At 38.2% G+C, this 22,023-nt stretch overlaps 1 protein-coding gene across 2 annotated transcripts in view; it reads right to left on the bottom strand.

Annotated features, from left to right (window-relative positions):
* Positions 1–22,023, bottom strand: part of CBLB (Cbl proto-oncogene B) — a 258,206-nt gene that overhangs the window by 18,231 nt on the left and 217,952 nt on the right. The window contains exon 20 of one of the 2 annotated variants that reach the window (XM_058437557.1): positions 4,182–4,314. In XM_058437557.1, the coding sequence (XP_058293540.1) occupies positions 4,190–4,314 (125 nt within the window). In that variant the 3' untranslated portion in view covers positions 4,182–4,189. Of the gene's footprint in view, positions 1–4,110; positions 4,315–22,023 lie in introns of those variants that run through there. The other variant, XM_058437558.1, reaches the window with a different exon arrangement.

Genomic DNA, 22,023 nt, shown 5'->3' with positions numbered 1-22,023 from the left:
CCTTGGGGGCACAATCAGTCACAGGAAGAGGGAGACTAATAAGGCAAGTGGAACACGTAGCAGGAGAGCATAGTGAAAGACAGCAGTTGACAAATTCATGTTCTAGAAACGTGGCTTTTGAATACCCGGTAAGAGCAATTGTATTTTGGCGAGTGGACTGAGCCTGGCTACAGAGAAATTTGTAGATGTTTAAGAGGCCGATAAATAAAATCGTGTTGGTAATAAGGTGACCTAATTAAAGAAAACTCACTCACTGGCCACTGGATCAGACCTTGGAAATAAGAGAGTAGCTTAATACTAATTTCCATGCTATCAGGAATGTCCTTCCTCCATGTAGGTACAGAGGTCACTCTCAATTAAGTAACTACTCAAATGTCACCTATCACAAAGACCTTCTTTGACTCTAGATTCTAAAAGGCCCCCCACCTCCCATGGACATGCTACTTGTCTCATAACTTGCTCTACTTTTCTTTACACTTATCGATTCTGATATATTTTTTATATAATTTATTTATTTTCTCTGTTGCATTGTCCCCACAAGAATGCAAGATCCATGACAACCTGACCTGTTAAGATATTCCAATATCATTCTCCAAGAACTATCTATTGTTTTCAGGAGTAAAACAGAAAAGTTAAACGAAGATGTGAAAGAATAGAACTTGTCTTAGTTTCCTAGGGCTGCTGTAACAAAATACCCTCAAACTTGTCTAAAACTGGAAATTTATTGTCTTAGAGTTTTTGAGGCTAGAAGTCCAAAATAAATGTGTTGGCAGGGCCATTCTTTCTCTGAAACCTGTAGGAGAGAGGATTCCTTGCCTCTTCCTAGCTTCTGGTGGTGGCCGTGAATTCTTGGTTTTCCTTAGTTGCAGGTGCACCACCTCAATCTCTGCTTAGCACATCACATGGCATTCTTCCTCTGTGCACACCTCTGTGTCTTAACATTCTTCTCTCTTTGTCTCTCTCCTCTTCTTATAGGAACACTAGTCATATTGAATTAAGAGCCCGCTGTACCCTAGTATGACCTCATCATAATTTAACTAATTACATTGGCAATGACCCTATTTCCAAATAAAGTCCCATACTGGGGCTTAGGACATCAGCATATGTCTTGGAAGACACAATTTAAACCATAACATCACCCCTGTATCTTTTCAAAACTTTGACGTTGGTACTCATTTCTGCAATTTCCCCGAAAATTCAGTATTGGATCTGAGAAGAACAATTGTTTTAGGGGCTTCAAATATGCCCCTTTTCTTTTAATAACCTTTACTTCATTGGTCAGGGAGCATTTATTAGGATTCTGCTGATTATAGTTTATGTGTACACCAACTATGCATTCAGAAACAAGGAAAATAATCTCAGGGTGTACTTGTAAACTCATGAGGCCTATTCTGACATGGACTCAGGCTGTTCCATTTATCTCCTGACCCTATGCCCTAACCCCCTGGTATGACTTGTCTAGTGATGGTGTTCTGGCTTCCCAGGGCCTGACTATCGCTCTTTCTTAGTTGACAGTAACTTTGACAAACAGCCGCAGGACAATTTGGGAAAGACCACAAAGAAACTTCACATTACATACGTGTGGCAATGTCAAGGGGACACATTATCTCTTCATTCAAATGTCTGTAGAAAAAGTGGTCTGGAATTACTACAGGTCTGGAAAGTGGGAAGAAGTGCTAATCATTATAGTGATAGCAATTCAAGTGAGGTGTACACAGGCCAAACCTATAGTTTCCTGTTTTTGTTTTTGTCTTAATTTTACATAAATCTGTAGGGCAACAATCTTCTGCCCAATTATTTTAATCCATTGCCAGTGATTTCTAATTACAAAAGCATTTTGATTATCACTCTGGACTTGATTTCTACTATAGCAGAAAGAGGGGCCAGGAGAGATGGAGAGATTTCAAAGAATTGACTTACGTGATTGTGGTTGCTGGCCAGTCTGAAATCTGTAGGGCAGGAATGCTGGCTGGAAATTCTCAGGCAGGAGCCAACTTTGCCCTCCACACGTGGAATTTCTTCTTCCTCAGGGACATCTTAGTTATGTTTTTAAGGCTTTGGATGAAGCTCACCCAGATTTCAAAGGATAATCTTCTTCACTTAAAGTCAACTAATATTGGATGTTAACCCGTCTACAAAATACCTTCACAGCAACACCAAGATCAGTGTTTAATTAAGTAACAGGGTAGTAAACCCTAGCCAACTTGACACACGGAACTATTACAGTCATATTTCTAAGATACATTAACTCAATGAAATAAGTCAGACCATTTATATGGCAGCATTTCCCACCTTAATGCTGGCCTGCAGGGAACAGTGTCTACAGAGCTTTATGATAATCTGGAATATCTCTCACTTTGCGTTTCTGAGTGCTTTGGTGAAGAGTGTGTTCTCTGGGTCCCATAACAGACATAATTACAGGCTGAATGGGTAACATAGAAAATAAATCAATTCCATCATTCCCACCTTCCTAAATATTTGTATTCCTCTTACTACAGTATACTAAAACCTTCCTTGAATGTTTACATCATTCCATATGAGACAACCTTGAGTCAGAAGCACTCTCACGTGCTTAAGCTCACCCACTGATTTACGAATCTCTGGAAAATGCAGGCACATTATAAATTTCACCTAATCTAATATTTTTGGTTCTTTTCCCCTAATTTACAACCTCAGGGATCCATTGTGACACATATTCCTCATGTTGTTGCAAGGAAATTAGCAAAATCTTGAAAATTCTTGCTGTAAAACTATCCCATACCATTGAAGACTTTGTTTGGCACCCCCTGGGCATGCTGGGGTCTGATTGTAAGTCAAAAAGCAATAACATTGAGGGTAGGGTCACAAGAAAAGTTGTTTTTTGTTTTTTTCAAGGAAACTACCCCAAGTGAGGACTTACAGAATCTACAAACAGAGTAGAATCAGCCTCATAAGACAAGGAAGAGGACTTGCTACTGCTAACATGGGAGGACCACAGATTTGGAGGGCCAGATAACTCAGATTCTTTAGAATCTGTCTATGGATTCCCACCTGTATCTAAAAAAATGCTCTAAATTACATAGGAGAGCTGCTTCAGCAGCCTACATGATCAGACTTTGCCTTTGATTTTTAGCTACAACATCCTGATAAGACATCATTTTAGGGTAGTCACAAAGTCTCCTGGTCCTTATCAATTCCTGAAGCTAAGAATTTAAAACCTTGATTTAATTATTTTCTTCCTCTTTTTCTCCCTCCATCTTTCCCTCCCTTCTTCATTCCCTCTCTCCCCTCCTTCCTATCTCTCACTCCTTCCTTCCCTCCCTTCCTTTTCTTTCTTCCTTAATTCCTTTTCCATTCCTTCCTTCTTTCCTTGCTCTCCTCCTCCTATATAGATTGCAATCACAAGTTTTCAGACCAATTTACACTTTGTATTCCTCTTTGTCTCCAAACAAGCCTACTTTAAAAACCTGTTGTTCTAACAAAGCCTGACCTTTATACCAGGTGACAGTGGACAATAATTAAAGTAACTTTATTTGGTCATGTGTACCCCATCTATTTTGTGTATCCCATTTTTTAATGGTATTACATCCTTACTTCCTTTAATCCAAATCAGGTCAGATAATCCCAGATGCTTACTCCTAAGTGTCAACTTCTTGCTCCAAATATCTTATCAGTATTGAAAACAGAAACCACTCTAGTTATATTCAGAAGAAAAATCTTGAAACGGATAATTAAATGATTAAAAAAAAAAAAACCATCAGAAGGGCTTAGCCAGAATGCTCTAGGCTTAGTCTGTAGGAATGATTTCCAGATATATATAGGACTGACTCACAAAAGTCTATTTCACTGGAGGCCATTACTAGAGCTGAGTTTAAGAACAACCCTGAGGTTTTGATTCAAGCTTTGAATCTTAACACCAAAAAAAAAAAAAAAAAAGAGAGAGAGATTGGACATGGGAACATTGCTTCAGGAAAATCTCACTTTTCCACAAACTCTGCCTCTCTTAAAACTTCCAAAACTTAAACTAGTCCATTTCATGGGCAGAATCTAATTAACATAAATAATCTAAGTTGCAAGGAAGTCTGGGAAATAGAGATTTCAGCTTTCTAATCTCACAAATAGGAGGGTGGATTGACGGTTGAGCAAGCCCTTCCACAATTTTTATCAAAAGTAGAAATCGTGCTGGGTGTGGTGATGTGTACCTGTGGTCTCAGCTGCTGGAGAAGCTGAGGCAGGAGGAGAGTCTAAGCTCAAGAGTTTGAGTTTGAAGTGCAGGGTGATCATGCCTGTGACCAGCTACTGCACTCCAGCCCGGGCAACATAGTGAGACATCATCTGCAAAAAAGAAATTTAAAAAGTCTATGAGATGGAGACCTGCCCTTATAAAGTTGTTTTGCTAAGGACTTACCCTGCTTGTTTTGACACGTATGTGGGAGTTTTGTGTTTCCAGTGTCCTATAATTTCCATTATAAATGACAGAATCCCTTGCCATCTCATAGTCTTCCTAATTCAGCCTTCACCCAGGAAGTATGAGGTCAGAAGACTGGGAAAGGACTGCTTTGAAGGGCACTGAGTTCATTTTCAAAGACTGTGTTGGTATATCCAGCACTCAAAATTGGTCGGCCAGGGCAGGCTTCCCTATTCCATAAGTAGAAATGCTACCTATAGACCTGTTGTATTAATCAACCTGTCTACACCTCATAGATGATATTCCTTCTTGTAGAACCCTAAGACACTTATAAGGTTTTGGGAACCCTGCCGTGGTGGGTGTAGCAGCTCTCTGGGGGGCAAAACTATTTTTCAATGGTATAACATCAATTACTTCCTTTAATCCAAACCAGGTCAGACAATCCCAGATGCAGTGTTTATTGTTTGATTTGTAGTGCTTATTGTTTTTGGAGTTTAAATTCTCCCTGCATGTCTGATTTCAGGGTACCAACATGATGCCATTGAACATGGGACATGATGTGCATAATCAGCTCTTGGGAACCTTCAGGAGTAGGCTCCAACACCTCACTGGACCTCTGGGTTCCTAGTAGAGTGGAGGAAGTAAGTGTTCACTTAGCCACAACTTTGCCTCACCCTGGAGGCTGACTGAGGCATGTTAGTATACCCTCTCCCTGTAGTTCTGGAGTGAGGACATTGGAAAGCTAAACAGTGGTGCTTGATTCAAGTTGCTTGATCCAATTTCTGTGGCCTTTGTCTGAAGAGGGAGGAATAAGAATGTGTCAACCTGGAATTCCCAGACTGGCTGATTGGGTCACATTTGGAAAGTCACAGTGTGCACATATGATTATCCTGAACCTAGGACTATGACTCATTCTTTCTTTCTCAGAAAGTGCATCAGTTTGTTATACTGATTAGCATGATTATCTGAATAGGGTCTTTCCATGTCAAATCTATGAAAGTTTGAACCCTATATGCTTTTGCTCAATACTGTATTTCCTATACCTAGTAATTGTACCTAGACTGACACATAGTGGGAATTGTAAAATAAATATTTTTTGAGTTAGTGAATGAACAAAGGAAACTGCATCCCAACTCCTTGACTCACCTATATGCCCATGAATGGCCCCTAGATCTTCCTGGGTTATATTATAATGAAATAACTAATTTATCCTTCTTTCTTCTTTGTGAGCAATATTCAAATACAGATGTACTTTTCATTTACTTTGCTAAATAGACCTATATGTGCCTTTTAAACCTTCCTTATAAGTCAGGTGCCTTTATTTCACTCAGATTTAGATATCGTGCAGTCAAATACTAAATACAAAGAAATCCATCCTGGGTCTCAATAAAGTGATGCTTCTATCTTTCATTTACGATAAAGGCCTTCATATTATTCACATCTAAGAACATAGTGAAACCCCCAAAGAATGGGGCAGATGAATTATACTGGGTTTATTATTAAGATAAATGAGAAGTATTTTGGATAATTCTTCAATTTTGCAAAGAATTAGGGATGCCTCCCAGTGAGACACTGCACTTGGGAAGATGAGATCCTCTACCTCAATGATTTTCTGCCCCCATTTCTAAGTTAACCTGCCAGTTTCACGCCTACAACTGAGATCATTCATTCATTCAAAAATGTATTATACAACCGTATTCTCTGATGTCCTCTTTGCCCACATTAAATTGCTGTTATGTATAGAGCGGCTGTTAATTTCTTCAAGGGAGATCGAAAATAAACCTAATAAATGATACCTGAACATTAATTTCAAAAATATTTAGTGCAAAGAGCCAAAAGTAATAGAAAACACAGGAACAGCTGGCGACAATACCTTTTCGATTTTCAATTTCATCAGTTCATTACAATTTAAGGATTGTAGGTAAAATTTAAAGCACTCTTAGAAAAAGAAATTCGCCATAAAAATGAAATCCAAGGAACTCATTTTGTGGCTCCACCATCTCTCTCTTGTGCTGATGTTGCCTACCAAGGACAATAGTGATTGACTGAGACACTTTCAGATTATGGAAAACCTATGTCAAAAACAGGGAAAATTTAAGAAAAGGACTGGCCTAAAATGGAAGGCCAAGCTAAACTAGGTTGGATCTCCATCGGCTGGGGTTACTGGGGAGAATGTTTCAGCATTAGATGAGGGGTTGAAAGACATATAAAGCCCCCTTTAACCCTAAAATCCGTGCACACATATGCACATACACACACATAAATGATGAATGTTTCAGTCAATGAACTGTATAATAGTATCCACCTAAGTGCATCGTAATATTACCTGATTGTCTACAAATATTAATGTCAGTTTACAAGCTTCATAAAGTCATGAAATGTCCAACACTCTCACTGTACATATGAGAAAACTGTGCTTGCTCCTGCCTTATATCACCATATTGATGGTGTCTCAGAATACTGACGTGATTTGCTCAGGACTATAAAACTGTAGGCAGTTACAGGAGTGGAGCTATAGACCAGATCTCCCGATGCTAACATGATAGGTGCAATTTTTCCACTACCCTGCCTTGCATCTTAAGTTGCAGTCCCCTACAGGAAAGAGGCCAGGCTTATTTCTTTCCATGCTTTCAGAAAATAAATACATTCACAATATATTTTTGCCACTCTTCTCACTGAAGAAAACATTAGCGTTTTTAAATTGTGGAATAAGGAATTTAGAATGAGGCAAAGACATATTCCCTCTACCTTACATTGAGCTGAAAGGTTGTTTCACAACATAGCAATTGGGAGGAGAGAGGGATGGCTAAGAAGTTTAAAGCACTGATCACAAATAAGGCCAGAGATAAGAAATAGTTATTTGTGAAATTTTCTGTAGAAGTTACCTTTTGTTTTGGAAACTTCTGAAAGAGCAATTTAGAAAGTCTTCCGCTGGTAAAAGATGCTCTTAAATATACTTTTAAAAATACAGTGCAGTGAGAATTAAATCACCAGGCAGCTGTAAACTGTAGGACAAATAAAACTACAAATTACATTTATAGGACACATTTCATCCAGAGGAATCTCAGAGCACTTTATAAATGGATTAGAAAGCATACATCTAGGAATCAGCTCACCCACAACTGAAATACTCTGCCTCTGGGGCCTGTCCAGGCAGCTTGTTAGCAAAAGACAGCCATCATGCTGCACTCCAACACGGGCAAAGAGAGCCGGGTCCTAACCGACCCACATGTCAGCTTCTGATTCAATGCCACCGAGCTGTGCATTACAAAGCATGGTCCTGAAATGAAAATTTTTAAGAAATTTCATTAGGACCAGTCATCCAGGAAATTATGGTGTTTCTCTCTCATAGCACAGCGAATAGGACATGGGCTTTGAAATCAGACAATCCTGGGAGAAAAATCAATTTGGCCATTTATTACTTGTGTGATCAGGGGCAAGTTATTTAACTGCTCAAAGTGTTAGCTTCCTTCTATGCATTTGTTTCTATGGTAAATGAGATGATATAAGACCTTAGCCCTCTGCTTGGGAAATAGCAAACATTCAATAAATGTTTGTTTTATTCTTTTGCTATGGAGTAGAGAAATTATCCCTTCTTTTTAAACATTACTAAAAACCAATTTAAATTTGCTTTCTTATTCATGTTTGTGTCTTCTTCACCACTATTATATAGGCACATACATATATACATATAATATATAATATATGACATTTATCAAGACAACTATTTTACTATATGTGAATATATATATATACATATATGTATATCATATGATGTACACATACGTACTTGGTCGGGGGGAATATTACATTTTCACCCTTTTCCTACACCCCACCATTGTTAGGAAAAGGCCTGGAAGGAGAATGAAATCTAGCACACATATAGAGGGAATAACTTACACCAGAGCAAAAAGAGCTCTTTTGTGGTGTCAGGTGGGGAGGCTGAGTCTATGAGAGCAGAGGCTCATAGGTGGGCAGATGTGGTAGTGCCAGTCTTAGGAAGGTTTTACTGATTGCTTCAATGTTCTCGTATCCTCAGTGCCATGGAAGTAAAACAATCAGCTAGAGTGAAGGTGGAGCAGGAGATTAGGGAGATTTAAGGAAAGAGAAAGGATATAAAACACTCATCTAAGAAACAGTGAGAATAAATAGTCTGGGTAGATAGGTAGGATTTCTGGCTGCATTAAAGGCCTTCTTGAAGTCTGGGATCATATTTTTAAAGTAAGACTAGTCAGCATGTTGAAATCTTTCTTTTGCCATGTGTAGCTGCATGGCTGTAAACACGGAGTAGGCAGAGAATTTGATTTAACCAGTGTTTAAATTTGATTTAATGAGGACTTAGTTGTGCCAAGAAAATCTAATGACAAGAGAGGGGCAAGAGAATGGAGAGGATATGCAATGAAGGGATTATAATGGTTGGCCTAGAATTTAAGCTGTGAAAGGAGAGAAAGAGAACATCAAGGATGTGAGGGAGAATGACAAGGTGGTAGAATTAATAAACTGGAGTTACTGAGAAGACTGAGGAATCAGGACCCAGTATATTAGAGGAGGTGAATTAGAAAGATAGGAGCTAGTGATCAGATAACTTGCTGCATGAAATTGAGACTACAGAAGGTTGTTGTTACTAGCATCGACAAGGTCTAGAGTGTGACCCTAGGTGTGAGTGGCCAAGGTAGAATGGAAGACAAGATAATTGGAGTAGAGAGGGTCAAAGAGCTAGGAGGCCACGGTGTTGGAAGAATCATCTACTTATATACTAAAATCACTAATTTTTATAAAAGCAATAGTGTGAGAGAGACCTTTATTCACCCAAGTTTTAGCATAGCAAGGCTGAAAGCCAAATGCCCCAGGAGTTGGTTAAGGCCTGTAACAATACAAGGTAGTTAATAATTCAATCTAATTCCATGAGATTCAGAGCCAGTGGGACTTGAGGGTCTTTGTGACCTGTGATGATAGAAACAAACAGATTTAGGGGGAAATTAAGAGTAAACCATTATCCTACCACTATACCATGATAGTATTTTGGAATGCATTCTTGCAGAGTTTTACTTATCCATAATGAATAGAAAGAGTGTAGTCAGTAATAATAGAGATCTGTAAGTCAGCTGCTCTCTTTACCGCCCTGGAGAAATCAAAGCACCTACCAGTGATTGAGGAAAACCACTTTCATTGGATGATGAAAGAGAAATTGGGAAGAAAGCATAGATTACTGTCTCACTCAAGGAGTCAGTCAAGCAAGGAACAACCAGAAAAGCTCAGCCACATGCTTACTCCAGGCACGAGAAATATAAAATCCAAAGTCACTTACAGCCCACATGTTGTGGGAATTTAGGAGTAGTACCACCAGTCATAATCATTGAAGGTATTTTTCCCTGTCTGTGGTTGTTTATCTTTATTCTAGGTAATCAGATGTATGAACTTTATCTGTTGGGGAGATCTTCTATTCCTCTTGGCCCAAGTTTTCCCCGCAGGTACATCCAGACCAGTATATCACATTGTGAAAACAAACTCGCAGAGGAACAAAGAAGTCACCTTCTCCAGTGAACTCAATCAGTAACGAAACTGTTCTGATCTACAGCTTGTGAGCCTTATTTCTAAAATTGTTCTGAAGGTGGGGAGAGAAAATAGGGGAGTTATGTATTTGTCCATCTATCCCACCCATATATATACTTTACCCTTCATGTTTTCTGGCTTTTTAATGTCCTGTTTCAAAAGGTCTTGGCCAAAACAAGACAATGTATTTTTTCCATATTGTATTCTAGCACATTTATGGTATCATCTTTCATGTTTAAGTTTCTGCTCCAGCTCAGATTTGCTTTGTATGAAATAGTGATTTAATTTTATTTTTTCAAAACAATGTTAGTTGTTCTAAAACCATGTATTAAATAGCCCAGATTTCCCCCACTGACTTGAAATGATAATGTGTATAGCCAAGATATCAGATAACATCATCTTGTCTTTTGTGCATCAAATGAAATGGTCTCCAACTATAAATCTACAATTTCTTACCCTCTCTGGATATTCTTGTGGAAGTGTCATCTCGGGCTTAAATTGAATTATCTCAGCCTTCGTTTGTCTGAAAGACTTTGTTTAGTCATCTCTCTCTCTCTTTTTTTTTTTTAGATATACATTTTCTAGATTGAAGTTTTGCTTATTTCATCGCTTAAAAAATGTCCTGTATATGTTGTTTCTTTTTCTTGGTGTGGCGGCAGGAAGTTGCCTGTAAGATATTCTCTTAATATTTCTTTTTCAGAATTAAAAATTGCATGCCTTTGTGTGGTTTTCCTAGCATTTCTCTTACACAAATTTGTTGAGCCTCTTAGATCAGGGTCTATAGTTGTTACCAAATTTCAAATTTTTGCAAAGACTATTTCTGCAGTATTTTGTTTTGTTTGTTTTTAGAGACAGAGTCTCAGTTTGTCACCCAGGCTGGAGTGCAGTGGAGCGATCTCGGCTCACTGCAACCTCCACCTCCTGGGTTCTTGCAATTCTCCTGCCTCAGCCTTCCAAGTACCTGGGACTATTAGAGGTCCACGCTGCCAGGCCTGGCTAATATATATATATTATATTATATTATATATATTATATATTTATATATTTATATTATAATTACACTTGTAATACTGGTTCATATTCAGGACATCCACTTGGCCTCCAAATGTTTGAGTGAACGGATTTCGGTTTACTTTTTATGTTCCTTCCTCCTCTCCCCTTACGTCTCTAATTCTGTGCATATATATATTCATATTATATGTACATATATAACTTTATCCTCAGGCTAGGCTTTGTCCCTTATCCTAGGCTATATACATATATATAATATATATATAATCATCGAATATATATTGAATCACATATATGTATATGATTATGTATATATAATACATAATATATATCCTAGGATATACACATATATAAATAGCTTAATTATGCACATAATTATATGTAATTATGTGTATATATAAATATATAACATATATATTAGAACACTTGATATTAAACTAAGGTCACTAATATTTCTTTTTCAGTTTCTCTCTCTGCTTCATTTGGATATATGTTATTGATATATCTTCAAATACTGTGTTCAATTTGCTTTTAAACTAATCCAGTGAAATTTTTACTTTCATTTGATTTTTTTAAAATGTCTAACATTTATCTAATTTTATTCATATTTTTCTTTCTATATAGTTATGATAGCTATTATAATATATGCTTGTTCCATTATCTCTGGTATTTCTGTATCCGTTTCTATTAATTGAATTTTCCCCTGGCTATGAGTTGCATTTTTTGCTTCTGGCATATCTAGTAACTATGACAGGATGCTGGACGCTATGATGATTACTTGGTTGAAGGTCTGGATTTTATTGTCTAATTTTAAAGAGGGCTGAGCATTCTTTTATCAGGGAATCAAGCTACTTACAGATGAGTTTGATCACTTTGAATCCTGCTTTAACTTTGTTCTAGTGGGCCTATATAGTTCAGGCCTACTACTAAGGCATGATGCCTCTGGGTTCCACTGAATGACCTGATGACCACTGGGGACATTCCACTGTGCCTGACTGGAGCTCAGTAACCCTGTGCCCACGGTGAGCTCTGGAAATTGCTCTTTATACAATTCCCTGGTCATCCTTCATTGTGCTTTGTGGAGTTTTACTCTATGCATGTGTGGCATAGTCCTTAGCAAACACTCAAGGAGAAGCGAATGCAGGTATCTGGGATATATTTTCTGCATATCTCTTTCCTTTTCTGGACCTCTGCCCACAGATTTCACCTGCATTGGTCTCTTAGCACTGATTGCCAACTTAACTTCATAAGACTGCCACACTCTCTTTTTTGCCTATAGTCTGGAAACTGTTGCTTAATATCTGAACATGGTTATTTTTCAAACTTTTTCAATACTTTTCAAACATTTTTCAAAATTTTTTCCACACTCAGGCCTAGTTTTCTGGTTATTTATATCAGGAGGCTAAGTCTTGCTTTTGTTGTCTTCATCACTGGAAGCAGAAGTCAAATCTTTAGAAATTTTCTATCGATCTACTTATCTGTTTGTATGTGATCTTTTTGGTACATATTATTTCAACCCCTTTTTCATGTTTTTTGTGAATTTTACTATAATGTATCCAGATATGAGCTTGCTTTTATTTATCCTGATTTGGCATTTTCGTGCTTCTCAAATGTAGGATTTCACTTAGTTCACTGTTTCTATCACATTCTCACACACTTAATGTTTTCAGCAGTGGCTTTCCACAAATCTCTCCATTTTCTCCATCTGGAATTCTTTTCAGCTTATGTTGGGCCTTTTAATTATGTCTTCCAGGTCTCTTATTCTATCAATTTTGTTGTATTCTGGTTACTTTCCTATAATCTGTCTTCCCATTATTAAATCTCTATTTCTAGATATTCTATTTTATCTTTATTCAAATCTTTTTTATTGTTCCTTTTCACATTGATAGATTTCATTTTTCTTTGCCTCAGTAATTATATACCCACATTTATTCTGTGTTATTTTCAGACTATATCCTATCAATTAAATTCTTGCTTACATAACCCTCATGGTTGCTGGGACTCTGACTCCTCTTCTTGGTATTTTCTCATTGTATGTTGTATTAGTCCATTTTCACACTGCTGATAAAGACATACCTGAGACTGGGCAATTTCGAAAAAAAGAGGTTTATTGGACTTATAATTCCACATGCCTGGGGAGGCATCACAATCATGGAGGAAGACAAGGAGGAGCAAGTCACATCTTACATAGATGGCAGCAGGCAAAGAGAGAGAGAACTTGTGCAGGGGAACGCCTCTTTTTAAAACCATCAGATCTCATGAGATTTCTTCACTGTCATGAGAACAGCATGGGAAAGACTTGCCCCAATGATTCAGTTACCTCCCACCAGGCCCTTCCCACAACACATGGGAATTCAAGCTGAGGTTTGGGTGTGGACACATCCAAACCATATAATTCTGTCCCTAGCCACTCGCAAATCTCATGTCCTCACATTTCAAAACCAATCATGCTTTCCCAACAGTCCCCCAAAGTCTTAACTCATTTCAGCATTAACTCAAAAGTTCACAGTCCAAAGTCTCATCCTAGACAAGGCAAGTCCCTTCCACTCATGAGCCTGTAAAATCAAAAGCAAGTTAGCTACTTCCTAGCCACAATGAGGGTACAGGCATTAGGTAAATGCAGCCATTCTAAATGAGAGAAATTGGTCAAAATGATGGGGCTACAGGCCCTATGCAAGTCCAAACTCCAGCGGGGCAGTCAAATCTTAAAGCTCAAAATTATCTCCTTTAACTCCATGTTTCACATCCAGGTCATGCTGATGCAAGAGATGGATTCACATGGTCTTGGGTAGCTCTGCTCCTGTCACTTTGCAGTATACAGCCTCCTTCCTGGCTGCTTTCATGGGCTGGTATTGAGTGTCTGCAGCTTTTCCAAGCACACGGTGCAAGCTGTCAGTGGATCTACCATTCTGGGGTCTGGAGGATATTGGCCCTCTTCTCACAGCTCCACTAGGCACTGCCCCAGTAGGGACTCTATGTGGGGGCCCCGATCCCACATTTCCATTCTGCAATGCCCTAGCAGAGGTTCTCCATGAGAGCCCCACCCATGCAGCAAACACCTGCCTGGACAACCAGGTGTTTCTATACATCCTCTGAAATCTAGGTTGAGGTTCCCAAACCCCAATTCTTGACTTCCATGCACTCGCAGACTCAACACCATGTGGAAGCTGCTGAGGCTTGGGGGCTTGCACCCTGTACAGCCACAGCCCGAGCTGTACCTTGACTCCCTTTAGCCATGGCTGGAGTGGCTGGGATGCAGGGCACCAAGTCCTTAGGCTGCACACAGCAGGGAGGCCCTCGGCCCAGCCTACGAAATCATCTTTTCCTCCTAGGCCTCTGGCCTGTGATGGGAGGAGCTGCTGTGAAGACCTCTGACATGCCCTGGAGACATTTTCCCCGCTGTCTTGGGGATTAACATTCTGCTTCTCATTACTTATGCAAAATTCTGCAGCTAGCTTGAATTTCTTCTCAGAAAACGGAATTTTCTGGAATTGTCAGGCTTCAAATTTTCCAAACTTGTATGCTCTGCTTCCTTTATACAACTGAATTCCTTTAGCAGCACCCAAGTCACCTCTCAAATGCTTTGCTGCTTAGAAATTTCTTCCACCAGATACCCTAAATCATCTCTCTCAAGTTCAAAGTTCCACAAATCTCTAGGGCAGGGGCAAAATGCCACCAGTCTCTTTGCTAAAACATAACAAGAGTCACCTTTGCTCCAGTTCCCAACACGTTTCTCATCTCCATCTCAAGCCACTTCAGCCTGGATTTCATTGTCCATGTCATTATCAGCATTTTTGTCAAAGCCATTCAACAAGCCTCCAGGGAGTTCCAAACTTTCTCACCTTTTCTTGTCTTCTTCTGAGCCCTCCAAACTGTTCCAGCCTCTGCCTGTTTCCCCATTCCAAAGTTGCTTCCACATTTTTGGGTATCTTTTCAGTAGCACCCCACTACTAGTACCCATTTACTGTATTAGTCCATTTATATGCTGTTGATAAAGACATACCTGAGACTGGGAAATTTTCAAAAAAAGAGGTTTATTGGACTTACAGGTCCACATGGCTAGGGAGGCCTCACAATCACAGTGCAAGGCAAGGAGGAGCAAGTTGCATCTTACATAGATGGCAGCAGGCAAAGAGAGAGAGAACTTGTGCAGGGGAATCCCTTTTTAAAACCATCGGATCTCGAGAGAATTATTCACTGTCATGAGAACAGCATGGGGAAATCCTTGCCTACATGATTCAATAATCTCACACCAGGTCCCTCCCATAATACATGAGAATTCAAGATGAGATTTGGGTGGGGACACAGCCAAACCATATCATGTGTTTTGTAGCACTTTTATACAAAGTGGGGCTTTGTTTCTGTACGAAGAGTGGATGATCTGGATTGCGGAATTCAACGTTTCTCTTAGGAATTTTGGGGGTATTACTGGTCACGAACCATTTTTGAATAATTGATTGACTTAAAGGTCCTGGAACTCTAGGGTGTTATAATTTCAATATCTAAATAGGCAAAATTTTCATAACTTAGCTTTTCAAGGGATACTTATTGTCTCTCTAGAGTCTAGGTAGAGACAGGTATGCTCCCCTTCAACTCCCTGTGTTTATGCACAGGCTTTTCCCTAATTTGCCTTTTGCTGAAATTTTAGCGCTTTGAGATTGTAGTTTTATACAGGAATCTCAATTTTAGCTTTTACTTGGCATGGGCCCATGGCCTACCTACTGTCCATGTAGGCATGAGATTTATGAAACAAGCTCTTCCATGATTCGGAATAATGGACCCTTGGGCAGCCACAACATATGTTCTCACGTTTTTTATTCTAGTTTTTAGTTCACTATTTGTTTCCTGCATCTTGAGATTTCCTTTTCTTTCTTGAAAAGTTCTATTATAAACTGAAAATTACTTTTGTTTTATTGTATTCAGCATCTTTACTTACTTTTAAGAGGAAATGTTTCAGTTTCATAAACAATAATCTGACCAGAAATTGTATATTTTTAAAAGAATCAAAAATGAAAATTGCTTCTTATATGAACATAATATAGATATGAGATTCAAAATGGTCACAGTTTCCTAACCCTTTCCTATCTTTAGAGTTATCGATTTAATTTAATTTTTGGCAGAATATATTTACTACATATTTTGATTAATAAAATATCTTACTGATGATGTCAATCAGGCAGAGGTGTTTTGTATCCAGTCCTTGAATGTCACTGTGTAAATTAAGGAGTTATAATTTAATTCCTGTATAAAACAGTGGATTGTAAACCTGGCTCTATATCAGAAACCTTTTTAGAGCTTGGTGAACATAATTTGAGGTTGTGATTGAGTAAACCTTGGGTGCAGCCATGCATAAATGGAATTAAACCTTAATCCTACTTCAAATAACATGTCCTGAAGCCTTCATGCCCTAAAAATCTTGTGCCCCACCAAGTCTAAAACATTGCTAACCAATATCCTGCTAGCCATAGAATTTGAAATTTAAAGAAAGGGAAAAACAGAACACTCTCATTTGAACAATACACCTTTATTTAGGGTGTGCAAACTAGTGTTTTCTTTCCTAGTACCCAGTGTGGTAAAGTGCCAGTTGACCTCATTTCGTTTTTAGAATGTGCAGAAATTTTAAATTTTTATCCTTCTGATAATTAGAATTAAACATCCTGCTTATTTGTTTTATTAACTTTGCTTTGTTTTAAATGTAGATAGGATTAAGCTCAATATATACTTGCTGAGCTCTACTTTGTATCTCTTTCAGAAATCTTTTTATTGCCACTCTAAACTGCTATATAGCACCTGAAATTTTATTCTCAATTTTCCATTTAATCTTTTTTCTGAATAGTATTATAAATTTCTTGGGGTCAACCATCCCCAAATAAGTACCCTTATCATTTTACCACTGTGCCTAGTATAGGCACTTAATATAAGGGTACTCCATAAATGTCTAATTGATCTCCTGGCCTTTATTTGACATGCATTTTCCACGTAATTACCCACTCTCTACTCTTTTCCCAGTTTATTTATTCATCCTTTCTCTCACTCTACACTCTCTTGAAACCATAGATATATGATAATCAAGAGGCTATTTCATGAATGCATCACCTGAATACTATAATTATGGTCATATCTATCTATAATATTCCTAGAAGCACTAAGAATTTCCCTGAGGACTGCCATAATACCAGAAATCTACACTCATGAACACTATTTGACCTGGGCAGTAAAGCCTAGTATTTTACTACCTACTATTACATTTCAAGTCTATTCTTGGGGGAAACACATTAATATATTAAAAACCTTAACCCAGAGTACTTGCTCTGTTCATGATAGAGTAGCTGGTATTTGATCAACCCACTGGCCAATAGAAAACAACTAAGAGAAGGAGTAGGGGTGGGAGAGAGAGACAGTGTGTGTGTGTAATGATACTGCAGAGCAGCTAGGCAGGAGACTAGAGCTCAAACAACAACAAAACACATCAATTTAACTGGACTGAGGATGTAGACATCATGGCAGCCAGAAGTGTAAAATCCCAGACAGAAAGCAGCCATAAAGAAGGGAGGAAGCCGGGCGCAGTGGCTTATGCCTGTAATCCCAGGACTTTGGGAGGCCGAGGTGGGTAGATCACGAGGTCAGAGGTTCGAGACTAGCCTGACCAACATGGGGAAACCCCATCTCTACTAAAAATACAAAAAAAAATTAGCTGGGCGTGGTGGCATGCGCCCGTAATCCCAGCTACTCAGGAGGCTGAGGCAGAAGAATTGGTTGAACTCGGGAGGCGGAGATTGCAATTTCTTATCCACAGTGTTTGGCATCCAATCAGAAGCTATAAGCTAAACCAAAAAAAAAAAAAGTGTAGAAAGGGACATATGGTATGGATGATTCAGATATTCATATTTTCAGAAAACTTTTAAAATGAATACAATTAATTTGTTCAAGAAAACATAGGATTGTATTTGTAGTTTCAAAAGATACCTGGAATCTATAAAAGCAATTCAAAGAAAAATTCAATTTTAAAATGGAAAAACATGTTTTAATTATTTGATAGTTGTAAAGAATGTGTATTGTAATCTCTAAATTAGGAGAGTAACTATCAAGAAAATTGTTAAAGACTGTATCATTAAAAAACTGATAATGGTGGCTCACTCCTGTAATCCCAGCACTTGGAGAGGCCAAGGAGGACAGATCACCTGAGGTCAGGAGTTTGAGACAAGCCTGGCCAACATGGTGAAACCCCATCTCTACTAAAAATACAAAATTAGCTGGGTGTGGTGGCGGGTGCCTGTAATCCCAGCTACTCGGAAGGATGAGGCAGAAGCATCACTTGAACCCAGGAGGCAGAGTTTGCAGTAAGCTGAGATCACGCCATTGCACTCCAACCTGGGTGACAAGAGTGAAACTCCATCTCAAAAAAATAAAATAAAATAAAATAAAATAAAATAAAATAAGATAACAAAACAAAAAACTGATGATGGAGGAAAAAATGGAATAATAAAAAAAGCCTGAATTATACAAAGGAAATCAAGGAAAAAAGAAACGCATGAATGAAAACAAATAGAAAGACAATAGAATTAAACCCAAGTATGTAGTTAATTAACTGGCATTTATCTGAACTAAATATTCCAAATAAAAGGCAAAGATCATCATACTGGCTGATAAGATAATTATATATATAATACATATATATACATATATACATACATACACATATATACATATATACACATATATATACACACACACATGAAACACACTTTAAACATGTGGAGAAAATAATTGAAAGTTAAAATATTGAACAGTTGTACATAAATACATTAATAAAAAGAAAATAAATATGGTTTTATTAATATAGAAAAAGCAAACTTTAAGAAAGAATATTTCATAATGACTAAGGTCAACTCAATAGGAAATGAAACAGCCCAAATTTGTATATATCTTATATCATAAATTCAAAATATATAAATCAGGTGAAAACAAAAAAGGGAATAGAGAAAAGCATAATTAACTGGAGATTTTAACTGTCCACCAAAGGGTAAAGACATATAAGACAAAAAAGGAAATAGAGAAAAGCACAATTAATTAGAGATTTTAACAGTCCACCAAAGAGTAAAGACATATAAGTCTTAAAAAAAAAAAAAAGAAGTCTAGTGCAGTGGCTCATGCCTGTACTCCCAGCACTTTGGGAGGCTGAAACAGGAAGACTGCTTGAGCTCAGGCAGACGAGGCTGTAGTGAGTCATAATTGCATCACTGCACTCCAGCCTGGGAGACAGAGCAAGACCCTGTCTCAAAAGGGGAAAAAAAATGAACTAACTTGACTTAATTGGCACCAATTACATTTATTGAACATTGTGCTATATAGTTGCAGAATAGACTTTTTCCCAGTGTACATGGAATATTTACCAAAAAAGACCATACATTGTCACAAAGCAAATCTCAAAAAATTTTAAAGGACTGAAATAATTCAGAGTATGTTTTTTGACTACATTAAAATTAAACTAGAAAAAATAAAAGAAACCTAGAAAATTTAATTTGTTTGCAAATTAACCAATATATCTCTAGATGAGCACTACCATTCAAGAGAAATGAATGCATATGTTCCATAAAACACATATATGAGAGCATTTGTAGCATTTAATACTCTTAAAAAGGAAATAGCCCAAATGCCCTTCACTGGGTGAATGAATAAACAAATTATGGTATATTCATACATACATAGCAATTAAAAAGAGCAAACTGCTGCTACATGGAACCATGTGGATAAATTCTATAGAAATGTTATTGATTCAAAGAATCCAGACAACAAAATATATACACTGTATGATTTCATTATATAAAGTTCAAGGATGGGTAAAATTTCTCTCTCATGATAGAAATCAAAAAAATACTTCTGGAAGGGAAGATGGTATTGATTGGGAAGGTACATGATGGAGTATTTGGAGTGTAGAAAAAAACTGCAAAATCATCTTACAGGACACAGTCATGCAAGTATGAGTGTGTGTTTCTGTGGGTGTATGCATACAATTTACTGTAAGCATGTTATACTCTCTGTTATGAGCTGAACTGTGTCCCTTCAAAATTCATATGCTAAAGACCTAACCCCTAGTACACCAGAATGTGATGGCATTTGGAAATAGGGGCTTGAAAGAAAAATTAAGGTTAAATGAGGACATATAGGTAGGTCCTAATCCAATCTGAAAAACTAGGTGGGCATAGTGGCACACTCCTGGAGTCCCAGCTACTTGGGAGGCTGAGGCTGGAGGATCACTTGAGCCCAGGAGGTCAAGACTTCAGTGAGCTATGATTGTGACACTGCACTCCAGCCCAGGAAACAGAGCAAGACCTTATAACAAGGGGAATCTGGACACACAGAGAGACACAGGCTCATGCTTTAACAGGAAGAGGACCTTCTGATGAGGCAGCAAGAAAGCGGCCATTAGCAAGCCAAGGAGAGGGGCCTCAGGAGAAACGAAGGCTGCTAGTGCCTTGACCTTGGACTTCCGTGCTCCAGAACTGGGAGAAAATAAATTTCTGATGTTTAAGCCTCCCAGTCTGTGATATTTTCTTATGGTAGCCCTGGTAAACCAACAGAACTCCCAAAATAGAAAACAGTAACTAATATTTTAAGTGCTTAATATATTCATTTAATCCTTTCTACCACCTTATGTAGTAAATGCAATAATTATGCGTTTTACAGAGAAGAAACTTGTCAAAGATCATGAAGATAATCAGATGCAGTCCAGTAATATATTGTTCGACTCTAAAGTCCCTATGTTAATTCCTACGTTACATTCCTTACACAGTTTCTTTTAGCTAGTAGTTGGCTAGCAGAGGGCAATGGTTCTGCAGACATGGCCAGGAAAGTTTTTGGATATGAACACTGAGAAAAAGAAAACTCCAGAGCGTAGCACATTGTCAAAAGAGTAGGACTAAAAGGACCTCTAGCATAAAGGGTGTGGGTGAGGGTAGGTACCCGTAGAGCACTTATCCTCTGGGTAAAGTGTCATCAATAGGGAAGATGTTGTCCGTGCTTCACACTTGACTCCTAACACTCTAGTTATGAATGTTTCCCACTATACCCCCAGATCCTAAACTCCTGCAGCAAGGACTATGTCTCATTTTCATTATCCTGTATGGTATGGGACACTGAAGAGACCATGAATGTGTGTTGAGTTAAATGGAAAGGAGAATGGCCTTGTCCTACTTTACATTGTTTTCCTTAAAACTAGTCCCGCTCTCATTTTGCACCTCTAATGGTGGAAAATAAATCGCAGTCTCACATACTAATTCCGAAGCTCCCTGTAAGTTTTATTGATTAACGCTAATCAAATATGCTAAATATGCCAAATGTGCCTGTTGCACATAAAATGTGATCCAGCAGTGCATTTTTGGTACCATATTTTCTCTGTCCCTTTAATATCTTTATACTCCTGCAGAGCGTTATCTCCTGTGTTTTGCATTTTCCTGCTCCCTTTTGCTCTGTGCAGTTGTCTCTCTGTCTTTTTCTTCCATTTTCTCTGACTTACTCCCTTTTGAGGGGGTTGCCACTGGTTCAGCATCTAGTGATTGATAATTATGTCTTGTTCTCACACAGTAATTGCTGTGTCAAGACGGCAGGCGCAGCAGGCTGCCACGATTTTACCACTGACTAAAGAGCAGATTTGCTGCACGCTGATTAATTGAAGGGGTGCCTCAAATGAGGAAGTAACTGTCTCACCCCAAATGCCTTCTTTCTTCACGTAAAGACGGAATCACTAACCATACACTAGAGCACTCATCCACAGTGGTCAAAGCAATATATCTTTCAATAGATTATTAATTGGTTTTCAGGACTTTTCAAGATAATGCTCATTTAGCTTTTCCCAAGTTCTTTTAAATAATTGCAAGGCAGTACTTCTATTTTTCCTTATAGATAAGGAAACTAGGTCACAAAGACTTCAATTATCTTTCCTGTCCTCACTGTGAGGAGTCATCAGTGACGACAGAACTATAGAATTGCAGAGTAGTTTTCCTTTAAACTAATTTCAGATTATACAGCCCAACCCCAACCACACACAAACACAGAGTTAATCTAAAAACAAA

Source organism: Hylobates moloch, unplaced genomic scaffold (genome assembly GCF_009828535.3).
Source record: "Hylobates moloch isolate HMO894 unplaced genomic scaffold, HMol_V3 SCAFFOLD_4, whole genome shotgun sequence".
Classification (NCBI taxonomy): domain Eukaryota; kingdom Metazoa; phylum Chordata; class Mammalia; order Primates; family Hylobatidae; genus Hylobates; species Hylobates moloch.
The sequence above is the reverse complement of the archived record's forward strand: the minus strand, read 5'-3'. Positions and strand labels throughout refer to the sequence as shown.